Source organism: Lathyrus oleraceus, chromosome 4 (genome assembly GCF_024323335.1).
Source record: "Lathyrus oleraceus cultivar Zhongwan6 chromosome 4, CAAS_Psat_ZW6_1.0, whole genome shotgun sequence".
Classification (NCBI taxonomy): Eukaryota; Viridiplantae; Streptophyta; class Magnoliopsida; order Fabales; family Fabaceae; genus Lathyrus; species Lathyrus oleraceus.
Window position 1 is genome coordinate 51514551 of NC_066582.1, and position 12805 is coordinate 51527355.

The 12805-nt window shown below is 32.4% G+C and overlaps 1 protein-coding gene across 1 annotated transcript; it reads right to left on the reverse strand.

The window, feature by feature from the left end:
• Positions 1–3799: 3799 nt before the first annotated feature.
• Positions 3800–4550, reverse strand: LOC127073214 (60S ribosomal protein L29-1). The gene is made up of 3 exons (XM_051014347.1): positions 4401–4550; positions 4216–4319; positions 3800–4112 (listed from the first exon to the last, which is right to left on the reverse strand). Exons 2-3 carry the CDS (start codon positions 4315–4317, stop codon positions 4029–4031), a joined length of 186 nt encoding a protein of 61 aa, XP_050870304.1. The 5' UTR covers positions 4318–4319; positions 4401–4550; the 3' UTR covers positions 3800–4028.
• Positions 4551–12805: the final 8255 nt, after the last annotated feature.

The following is a 12805-nucleotide window of genomic DNA, read 5'->3' on the forward strand; positions in this document are numbered from 1 at the left end:
TATTGATCAACCGAGCAAATTAACAATAAGAAATATATGTATTCATATGGAAAACTTAATAGTGTTGAAGCTGAATTTGCTGTACATATTAAAACGAATGAATTCCAACTCAGAAAAGAAATCCCCTTATTAAAAGAGAATGATTATCACTACAAAATTATATTTTTAATTGACTCGCAGATGATTTGTATAATTATTACAGTAATTGATATTACAAAATAGGTTTGGGAGGCTCTGGAAAAAATATAACACTGAAGAAGTTGAAGCAAAGACATATGTTGTTAGTCGCTACCTAAAGTATCAGATGGTATAAATGAAAGGTTTGTGGAGGCTCAATGTTACTAACTTCAAAAGATTGCTTATAAGATCATCACAAAAGATATGTGTTTAGATAAACAATTTCAAATTGCTTTTATTATTGTCAAATTTCCCTTATTTTGAAAGTTTTAAAAAAATCTGTTTCACCATAAAACAAAAGAATTTTTAATTTTGAGTTTGATTATTTGCTTTCGAGTTGAAGAAGAATCTCAAAGACAATATCAAAAAGAAAAAGTCTTAATAGTTTCAAACAACAAAAAGAAATTTAATGTAGTTTTGAAGCTATTTGGAAAATGATTAGAGAATCAGAATCGCAATGTTGTCAACTGAATTAAGAAGAGAATCTTTCAAGGGCCCCAATTACTCTAATTTATAGGCAACAACCACCTCCATACAGAAATGACACGAGTGTTTTCTCTTGGTTCAATTGTGGAAAATTAGATCATATGATTAAGAAATATAAGATCAAGCTTAAACCTTGTGATGCCCTGATGAACATGCTAATTTGACTGATGAGCAATTTATTGTTTTGATTATTGAAATCAACATGATTGGCGAATCTTATGGTTGGTGGTTAGACATTGGCTTCTCTCGTCGTGTCTGTTTTGATCGTGCAAGGTTCAAAACACACACGAATATTAAAGTGTCATTGGAAGTTGCTCACACCAATAATGATGTCGTTATTGGAGAAATGGAGTAGAGTCCACCTCTTGAAAGACTTTAATCTTAAAGGATGTCATGTATACTTCCGAGATCATAAAAAATCTTATTTTTGCTTTTCTTCTGAAAAAGACAGAGTTTACTATGTCTATTGAAGTAGATTTGTACACAATTACTAAGAATGATATTTATGTGAAATTGTTATGTTTAAGACTTTTGTGAATGAAATTGAAATTCAATTTAGTAAGAAGATTGAGAGACTTCCTAGTGATAGGGGAACTGGATATGATTTTATTTTGTTTAATGAATTTTATAAACAACATTGTATTTCACATGAAACGAATGCACTGCCTCTTGTCAGACTCGTCAATTTGACGATAACCCCACATCCTAATTGACGTCCTCTAAACTTTGGGCATTACCACATACGAAAGGCGTCCCCATTAATTTTGCATCAATCCAAAATAATGAGGGGGCGACAACTAGCAACTCAAGATAATGATCATTTTTGTCCCACTGTCAACAAAAAGATAATGATCATCATAAGTTTTGGAATGGCCCCGAAAATCAAAATGTTCCCTAACTTCCATGTCATTGGATTCTCATCCAAGAAAATACACAGAGTGTTAATGTAAAGGAGGGCCCTCAGGTCATCCGGATACGCTTTTCAACAGACTTAGGATCTGCCACTAGAGACGCATAAGGGAAATTGGGACTAACTTCTCCGCTAGCAAGAAGATCCAATTTTACCCCTTCAACTCGTCCTATAAGGTTATCAATATTTCTACCAAAATAGTGATTCCTGAATTTGCTACCATTTACAATATAACTCTCCTTGAACTCAAAAGTCTCACTAAAGAATATTAGATTGACTAAAGGGTGAATACTTACCAAAGGAGCAGTGCTTTGCATTTTTGGGTCTACCACCCTTGTGTGAGATGAGGTATCACTGATGTCATCGCCACTGATTATATTTATAATATTTGCAAGTTCGTTTCCTCGATTACCCATTGTCAAAAAGAAAAAACAAGAAACGACTAAAAGAAATGGAGAAAATGGTCCTTGGAGAAAGTAGAAGGTGTAAAGTTAAAGCTACAAAAAATCGTTCAAAGCGCTACAAGCCAATGGAATTGCAAAATTTGTAAAGGAAAACAAACAGGAAGACAGAGTTGTCATCGGAGCTTAGGAAAGGATGATTAGAGTTGACAAGAAATAAAAGGAAGACAGAGTTGTCATCGGAGTTTAGGAAAGGATGATTATAGTTGACAAGAAATAAAAAGATTGTCTCCACAAAAGATGAAACATAACTTGAGAAGAGAAATGTCATTTATACTAATGAGCGAGGGGAATAAATCAAAAACCTAAAATGAAGGAAGACGGATAGACGTAAATTGGCACTCAATGCACATGAGGTGGAACGTTCCTATAAAATATTTTATTAACAATACATGCATTTAACACGCCTATTCCCAAAATCATCTGCTCTCATTCTATAAATCTTTCCATTTCTTACAAGGTGGGAATCTATCACAAGAACCATGGTTGAAGAGTACATAAACTTGATACTCTGAAGTGTCTTTCCATTTATATGCAATGTCATATCTTCAAGGCAATTGGTGGGGCCTAGTCCAAGAATGTGTGTACTAGAGACTTGAGGTGTTCACAACTATGAGATCTATACCAAATCCTTACTCTCAGAGTATCGTCAACCACCAGATAGGATCGAACGACTCTTGCCTAAAACACTAGATCGTAGGGGGAGGACTCTAACAACACACTATAAAGTTCTGAATGTACCATTTTAATTATTCTCTCAAAAACCCACTTAACCATTCAATCTACGGTTATTACAGATTACAAAATAAAATTGCATATTAAAAACAAATATTTAAAATAATGGGTTGACAAAAGTAGATATTAGTAAAATGATACTAGTGATGCACAAAAATATTTGAGTTTTGTATTTTCTTATTGAAAGTATTTGTAGTTTTTATAATAATGTATTAACGAAAATAGGTATTAGTAAAATGATTATAGTGATGCCCGGATATTTTTTAGTAAAAGTATTAGTAATTTTCACTTTATCTATAAATATTTTTTATAATTTAGTACGTAATATCAGGTGCTTGACTTCATGTAACACCGTAATATTTGGATTTGGAAGAAAGGCTATCCCAACAATTTCCAAGAACACCAACGAAGATATCCATTGAACAATTTTAAGATTATGAGGCAACACAAATAAATGCTGATTACAAAGATATGTTAACTCAATAACAAATATAAACCTATTTCAGTTCCAACATATTATGCTATGAAATCTTTTTATTTACCATACCATTTTATTTCACACCACAAATACAAACATACAATTACACCAACCTCAGTGCACCACATACTTAACCAGTTAACTTGAGCTTCAATTATTTTAAACAAAACATGTGTTCCAAAGCATGGTGGAAAGTATTTCATGATGAAAATCAATATCAATGCAACGTTAAACATTACACCAAAAAATAGAAGTTGCAAGATATAAGGAGATAAACTTTAAAATTTTGAGCAGGAAATTTAACCCTTAAACTACAATTAAACTGTTGAAAATTATAGTCATACAACAAATGTTTTAGTCATAAATCTTCTTAAATGTTGAACATTCATATTCATATCAAGGGTGCAAATGGAAGAATGAAGTCTTACGTTTCTGATTAACTAAACTTCTACTGACACAAGCATGATCCAGTAACCATAATTAGAAGAATCAAGCACAATAGTTGAACTAGATAAAGAAAGAGCAAATAAGCATTCAGTTAACTTTCAAAACTCAAAAAAGCTAAATTATGGGATTGCTATAGAAGTTTCTCGAAACACATCATAAAACTTCAACCGCCATTAACAAAATGGCAACAAAAATGCTAACAGAGTAGTGCAATTTCTCTAAATTAAAACAACTTCAAAACAATATCAGATTCTAGATTTGACATAACATATAGATCTCAGAGAGAAAGTCTTAGATAAAATTACAAATAAAAAGCCGTTAAAAGATTGACAGTTTACTCTGCATCAGAAGCAACTTCCCCATTTTTCTTGTTGTGCTTCCTTGCATACCTCTGGTTCCTCAAAAACTTGGGATCCATCTACAGTTATCAACAAAAATAAATATAATCAAAATCATATTCAGAAAAACTAGAAATCGATTGTTTCAAAATTGGTAAAAGAAATGAAAAGGATAATGGATACCCCTTTGGTGGAAGTGTGGCGATGTCTCTTTGGCTTCTTGATGCCATTCTTGTGGGCCTTGTAAGACTGATTGTGAGCGGTGTGATTCTTGGACTTAGCCATTTCTGAAATTGAAAACACATGGAATTAAAAAAATGGAGAAAGTATTAGAAAATTGAAATTCGGAGAAGACGAACAAAACAAACCTAATTCGACGATTCAGAAGATCAATTTGCACTAGGGTTTTCTGAAGAACAAAAGGAGCGTTATATATGTGACTGTGAAGTGAGTGTTTCGGGTTGAGGTGAAAGTGGGCTTGGGTCATATGAAAGCCCAAATATCGATATTAAGTGAGCCCATCTTTCTACAAAAACAAGTTTTCCGAAAACAAAAATTGAAATTCTACTCCTTCTTTTGGCTCCATATTGAATACGGTTTCAATTTTTTATTATTAATTTTTCTCTTCTATTTATAGATTAAAACAAAAAAACATGTTTATATATATATATATATATATATATATATATATATATATATATATATATATATATATATATATATATATATATATATATATATATATATATATATATATATATATATATTGAAATATTATAATAATAAATATTTTTAATATATATATATATATAAATAATTATTATTATCATTTTTAATTTAAGGGGTATTGATATAAAATTGGATGACTAATCAACTTTATAATTTTATTAATTAATATTTTATATTTTATAAATCAATTTTGTTTTACTAATAAAATTTATTTTTAATATCTGAATGTTATTGTTCAGGTGCATGTTACATTGTTCACGATAATTATTTTTCATAATTTAATGTCAGAATTTGGTTAATATTATGTATTTTATTGGTTAATGAAGTATTGAAGTTGATTAATAAATTATGAGTAAAATAAATGATTAATAACTTACATTTTTTAGTTAATACTTTAATGAAGTTGGTTAATGACACAGTTCTATATTTATACTATAAAATAAATTTTAAAAAATATATTTTTTTAAATAATATATTTTTATTTTTATAAAAAACATTGTTCACCGTATAAATACGGTGAACAATGTATACAGTGTAAGTATTAATGTCAAATTTGAGTGTAAGAATAGCATTGCTCATTTATATACGGGTCTTTTTTTCCGCACTCTAGCTCCCATGGAAAAAGGACCCTGATAATTTAGAGTTTGTGCCTAGAGGTCATGATATTGATCAAACATTGCTTCTACCAGAAATCGTACTCAGTATTCTTTGAACGGTTGTTTTAATGAGGAAGAGGTAAACAACTTGACAAAGGGCAATATTTCACTATGATACATTAAGTTCTATGCACAATAAAATTATTATTGAGAGGTTTTATGAATAAAATACTTATCACGTCAAATAATAAAGAGAGCTCGATAAATTATATCATGAATGGAATATGATAGAACTAAAATAAAATAAATATTAACAGTGTCTTTATGTATAATATAGTACTAAAGATGATAAATGATAATGAGGATCATGAAGAAAAGTTTGTTAAAGATGGTAGGTAATGTGAGAATTGGTCAAAATAAAAAGATCCAATTGAAGAAGAATTAAACTTACTTTACAAGCAATTCGATTTTGGACCTGTAGTCCGGACACCTCAAAGCTATGAAACTAATTGGATATAAATGATTTTTTTTTAAATCAAATATGAATGGTGAAATTGTGAAATATAAAGCTTGATTTGATGCTCAATGATTTTTTGCAAAGACCTAAGATTGATTTTGATGAAATTTATCCACATGTAATGGATGCAATTCAATTTTTTATATTTAATTATCTTTATAGCACACGAAGGGCTTAATTTGAACATATGATGAATATTGTAACAACTTATTTGTACGACTGGACATGTATGGTATAATCATCTCAATGAATATTTGCTAAGGGATATATATATATATATATATATATATATATATATATATATATATATATATATATATATATATATATATAACTCCATATGTTCTTGTATTTTTGTGAAAAGATCTAGAAAATCCTTTGGTATAATATTTGTTTGTATAGATGACATAAATATTTTTGGAATTCTAATGAAACTCCAAAAACTATAAATCTCTTAAAGAAATAGTTTGAGATAAAGGACATATAAAAGACGAAGTTATGTATAGATTTACAAATTAAGCATTTAATGAAATATTTGTACATCAATAAGGTTATACAAAAAAATGTTAAAATGTTCCTATATGGACAAATCTCGTATGTTGTGTACCCCTATGGTGTTACATCATTGGATGTGTATAAGATTCTTTTAGACCTTGAGAAGAGGATGAAAAATTAATTTGTCTAGAAGTATCATATCTCAACGTAATTCAAACATGGACCTATCTTGCTAATTATACATGTCATGTTATATCAATTTGTGTCTATTTAATAAATAGATTTAGTTATTCACCTACACGAAGACATTGGAACAAAGTTAAACATATTTTTTGTATGTTAGGAATACAATGGACATGAGTTTGTTTTATTCAAAAGTATCCGAATTAAAATTAACATTTTATGTATAAGCAAGTTACTTGTCAGATCCTCATAATGGTAGATCACACAGACGATTTGTTTACTTATGTTGGTACAACTATTTCATAAAGACCTGTGAAACAAACCACGGCAACAATTTCATTGAATCATGAAGAAATTTTTAACACTACATGAGCCAAGTTTAGAATGCATTTGGTTGAGATCCCTAATTTAACACACACACAAAAAAACTTGTGGTATGACTTCTTAAATAATAAATACAACAACCATATATGAAGATAATATTGCATGCATCACTCAATTGAAAGACGGTTACATTAAAAGAGACATAACAAAACATATTTCACCAAAGTTCTTTTTCACTAATGATCTTCAGAAAAATGGTAATATAAGCATCCAACAAATTCATTCATGTGATAATCTTCTAGAATTTTTCTCAAAGTCACTCCCAAATAAAAACTTTAGCCAACTAATATGGAAGATTTTTCTTCATCATTGTCGCGCTTCAAAAAACACCTGAGCGCATCGCACGCTCGAAGATGCAACAAAGTTGCCACCAAATTTTATTTATTCCGAAGGAAAGAAAAAATATCGATAAAATCTAAGGGGAAGATAAAAGTGTAAGGAAGACGGCTATGTAGGGGAAATGTATTAGCACCCCTCACATCTGTTGTACTCGACGAGAACTATTTTGATTGTTCTTTGTGATGATGAGTGTTATTATCTAAAGGTTTCTTGCTATTGATCTTAATAAATGGGGGAAATAAGTTTTTAACTAATGTGCTCGCCAAGATCTGGAAATTTTGTGCCTACGTATTCTCATGGTGCAATGAGAAAATCAGAGTTTTGTAGTTCGTGGTAGAAAATACTAATGTGTTGGTTATTTTTATTGAATAATGTTAACATTCGCGTTCTAGTAGTTAAATGTTTCTTGTATCTCGCGCGTGGGAGACATAAGCGTTATTTGTATTGCGAGAGAATGAAAATAACATGATATTTGTGAAAGATATTTAAATGTTGCCCTAAGGCGAAAATATTGGGTTTGATGGGTTGTAATTGATTTTTAATTTGGAAAGATTGTCTTGATTTGAATTGCACTAAAGTCTATGAATGAAGGCAAATAATTTGAACAACTAGGACAAACGTCCCATATCCAAAGATATTCAAAATAAGGGCAGGAATATATCTCTTTCATTCTTCTCCATTCCTTAAGACTCTATAGCACAATTCGTATCGAAACTGACAAGTGTCTTAAGGGATAGAAGAGTCTTTTTTATTTTGAAGAGGCAGTGTGCTCAAACAAAGTTATTTAGTGATCAAGGTTTTGATGTCCAGAGTCTTGAATTTTAGTTGCATGTTGTCTTGAGCTTAAATGATCTAGTGTAGTGCAATTACCAAGGTCTAACTCAATCAAGTGATTAAGGGACTTATGATCACTTGACAAGATAATGGAAGCAGACAAATGTTCAAGGCAAGTCATGGACAAGTGTAATCAATTGATCAAACATAACATCGTTCAACTAATTAACCAATGGGGAATGATCATATTGAGAATCATAAGCATATGAAATCATGAAAAGAAACATGGCATTAAAAAAGAAAATAACCAAAAATAATCATAATCTCTAATGTGCCATTAATTAATTTAAAAGTAGAATTAAATTCTACATAAAATGTGAACCTAAACATTTTTATGTGTATTTTAATGAGTTAACAAGTGACAAAAGGAATTAAAGAAATAAAAGAAGTTAATCTAGAAGTGCAGTAGCCATGAGGCGTGTAGCCTGGGAATTAGCACAAGGGCCCAAACAGAAGGCCCAAAGCAATGTTGTTTATTGTTATTATTCATACCAGGGTGTGTTAGTGGTTTAGGGGCGTTGTTGGCAATGTCCCATGGGCTTAGGGCATTAGAGGCCCACACATGAAATGAAATGCCAAAGGGGGAGTGAAAAGTATCAACACGATTCATTTCACACTTCATCTTGTCTCAACTAATCTCTCTTTAAAAAATGCTCCCCTTTGTTGTCGTTTGCTCCGTCACGCCATAGGCGGCGGAGATGGTCCAAACAACCATTAACATACACCAAAATTAAAATCTTGACGTCCTCTCCCTTGATCTCATATTTGTTTCATCAAAAATTCACTAAAGTCTTCAAAATCAAACCAAAATCTAAGAACCCTGGTTTACGAAATGTAAAATTAAATGGTGGAAGAGCTCTAATACGGACTCAAAACTTAGGGGTTTAGTTCGGAGCTTTAGATACTACATTATGATAACCATTTTGATGTGAATGGATTAGGAGCTTATCTACATGGCAAAGATTGGCCCCATAGTTTGTAGGATTGAAGAAGATGAAGTTACAAAAGGGAAGACGACGTGAGGCTAGGTAATTACTTAAACCTACAACTTTTCTTGCACAAAATTCTTCTTCTTCGTCGTCTTCTGCTTGGCTTTAGTCTGTAGGTTATGATTATCTTTGTTGTTGTTGATTATGCACGTGAGAGTGTAGAGAAGTGGATATGAGTGGCTAAGTGCTCGAGCTGCAACAAGTTTTAAGGAGAATGTTGCTGAAGAGTGGTGAAAAGAGATTTATATAGTGGTGAGTTAATTGGAGAGAGAGGGTGATTAAAGTGAATTTTGCAGAAAATGATTCAAGGTTGAAGTAGATTGAAGAGAGTGAAGAGATTACATAGATGAATTAGTGTAACTACTTAGGGCAACAATATGATCAAGGTTGTTAGAGTTAGCACATGGTTAGTGTTAATATATTTCAAGAAGGAAGTTATTAGAGATACTTAACAATGTCAGTTTTATGTTAATTCCTGTTGTTAGTTTGATTTATCTATGCAGTTAGTATTTTCAAATGTTAATGAATGTAAAAAAGTTAGTGAATTAATTGGGTTAGGTCTTTGTTAGTGAACTTGAATATTTTGTAGTTCGAATGGAATTAATTATGCATTTAGTGAAGAACTGGAGTTGAATGTTAATGATTTAGTATTTTTTTTAATTAATTAAAGAAATTGGTTTTTAGGAAGTTATGTGAATTTGACAGTTAGTTGGTTTTGAATTATAATGAAGTTGAACTTGTTAGAAAATATTGCATTGTCTTGGAGGTTTTTTGGTTAGCTCTGAATGATTTTGTGAAAATGCTTACTATTAGTGACCTTGAAGTTTGACAATTAGTGGAACTACAATGTAGTGAATTAATTGAATTATTTTAACTAGTTATGTTAGGAATCAGATATGGAGTTATTATGAAATCAACTAGTCATATTGGAATGATGTTATTTAACTTGTGAACTATTACATTAGCATGGATGTTAAAGAAGAATTAGTTAGATTGTTAGGTTTAATTGGTTGAATTTGGAAGTTAGTTAAATGATGAATTAGACTTAATGTAACAGTTGGTGTAGTTATGAAGGATGTATTAGGGACTGTTATGAAGCTAGCTTGGATTGAGGTGGAGTCATACCGCTAAAATTTACCATATCCTTCACAATGTCCACATATGTCCTTAACCCTAGTTCATGTGCATATCTCCATACTCAATCATTCCACTTGCATAGGCATTGTTCAATACAAGAGGACATGTATCTTGGATTCAAACCATTGTTGTGTGTAACTAGTGGAAGATAGGGTTCCCCATCAACTTGAGGTTGCTCAACCAACCAAACCCTAATTGTTGTTATTTTTATATTTGTGGGTGTGTTTTGTTTTGAGGATTCATTTGTGACTTCTTGGTGAAGCAAAACCCTAACTGTGGCTATCACTCATTACGTGTGCACCTAACCCTAATCTCACCTGGTTCACTACCATTCATCTAGGCATGATTCATTGGCTTGTTCAAGCTTCATTTAAAGCCAAATGTTATTGGTTCATCTTGAGGATCCATTTATTGAATTTAGTTTATTTTAAGTCATTACATGCCCAACTATTGCTTGATGGCATCTTTTGGTCCAAAGCCTATTCTCATGGCACCCCAACTCCCACTTGGCCCTTTAATAATCTTTTCATTTGATCATTTCATCTGGTCATTGGTAATTCTTGTTTGGTTCATTCATTCTTGTTCATATGTCCATTGATCCTTCATTCAAGTTTCATTCCACATTAGTCCATGGTTTTATTAGTCTTTGGTCACTGTCTATTCAAGTGTACATCATTTCATTTTCAATGTCTTTATAACTTGTCCATTGATCTTTTGTTCATTCATTTCATTGCTCATTCAAGTATGTTAAGTTCTTAGGTCTTACTTATGTCATTGGGATTCTACTCATTTCATTGAGTTTCCTTTCATTTCAAGCTCATTCAATTTAAGTCATGTTCATTTCAATACATACATTAGTCCATACCAAATACAACAAGAGAAAACCCTAATCTAACATACTATTGACTTTGGTCAACTATTGACTTTTTGGTTAACCATTTACCTCTAAGTCCTTAATTCCACACTGAAGCTAGCGAAAATATATCTGAACGCATTGCACGCTCGAACATACAACAGAGTCGTCGTCGAACTTTATTTATTCCCGAAGGAAAGGGAAAACATCAATGAAACCCAAGGAAAGAGAAATATGGGTAAGAAAGTCGGTTATGCAAGGGAAAGATATTATAACACTATTTACTGTGGAAATTGGTAAACAACCGCTGGTCCTCCCTAGGCCTCGAGACTAAGGGTTACTTGCAGGATCGACTAGTTGATCCTAATACATGTGCTAGTGCAAGTGTGGCTTATTCAATTCGACAGAACAACTTTGTGAGGAACGGCTCCTGACAAAGTATTGAACAAACGCAAGTTTTTTCCATACGAAGAGGTTTAAATGAGGATATAGCCTATGGGTGACTCGTGACCGACAACACTACAACATTCAAAGGACGTACACGACGAACACGCTTTTGGTGAACTCTATTATCGTAATAGAATTAGTGTCGACAGCGTAGATGACAACGTAAAGTGAAAACTCAAAAGTAAATGAAATTAAAATGAGATGTTCAACGGGAACAATTGAAAAGTAAGGAAGTTGCATTGAAATAAATGTGGTGATTCACGTACATAGCACTCTTAAAAACTCTTGCTTTCTCACACTGGGAATGGGAAGTTTTTTACAAGTGTTTTTTAGTACAAAGTGAACACCCCGAGCCCCTTGTGGGATATCCTATTTATACTAAACTAAAGAAACTGCCTACAAGCCAAAACTTCTAGAAACTAGCAGACGTCGTGCCACACGATCTGCAAACTGCTATATCCACGTTTTGCAAACTGCTCCACATTCTGGCGCTTTATTGTTCTTGTAATTGCTAGTCAATTTCCAATTTCAAACTTCTCCCGCCCAGGTATTTAGGGCGACGTTGTCTTCTATGTGTTTGGTACAACCCAAAATTCCTTAAGTCCCAATCTTCATTTCAGTCGATGAAATGGCTTTTTGACCAAACGTGCTTCTTCTGTCGGCTTCATCCCTTGATAACTTACGTTTTTCTCAACTCTTGCTTATCTCAGGCACGTCTCCATCCTTTGATGGGGTATAAACCCTAAATTCACAAGACCCTTTCATTAATTACGCCTTCAACATGCCTTAGAGATTTCTCGTGGTAACAAAATGCCCCACAGAGATGCCATTTTCGAATGCCGACGTTTGTAAGATGATGACATCTTTGAGATGTCGAATTGCTCCTTACTGCTTCCACTTCTACTTAGTGGGACACCTGTTTTCCCCACGCTGATGACGTCACATAATCATGACGAACATTTCCTTTTTTCCTCGAGACGCACAAAATCACGTCTCCATCACTTCACGTCTTTATGATTGAGACGTGCTTACCATCATAACTGCCTTCTCTCCTCCACGTGTTTGCATACGTGGGAACATGGGTATACGTGTCGAAAATAGAAGATCAAACGTTCACTCTTCCTTTTCTCAGGGTTTAACCCTTATAAAACCCTTGTTCCTTCTTCTTCTTTTCTTTTTTCGCCCTTTGCTTTAGCAAACGATAATCTCCTGCACTCCGTTTTAGTAAAAAGAGCAACCCTTCTTCTCCAAAAAAACTTCCACTTCTTCC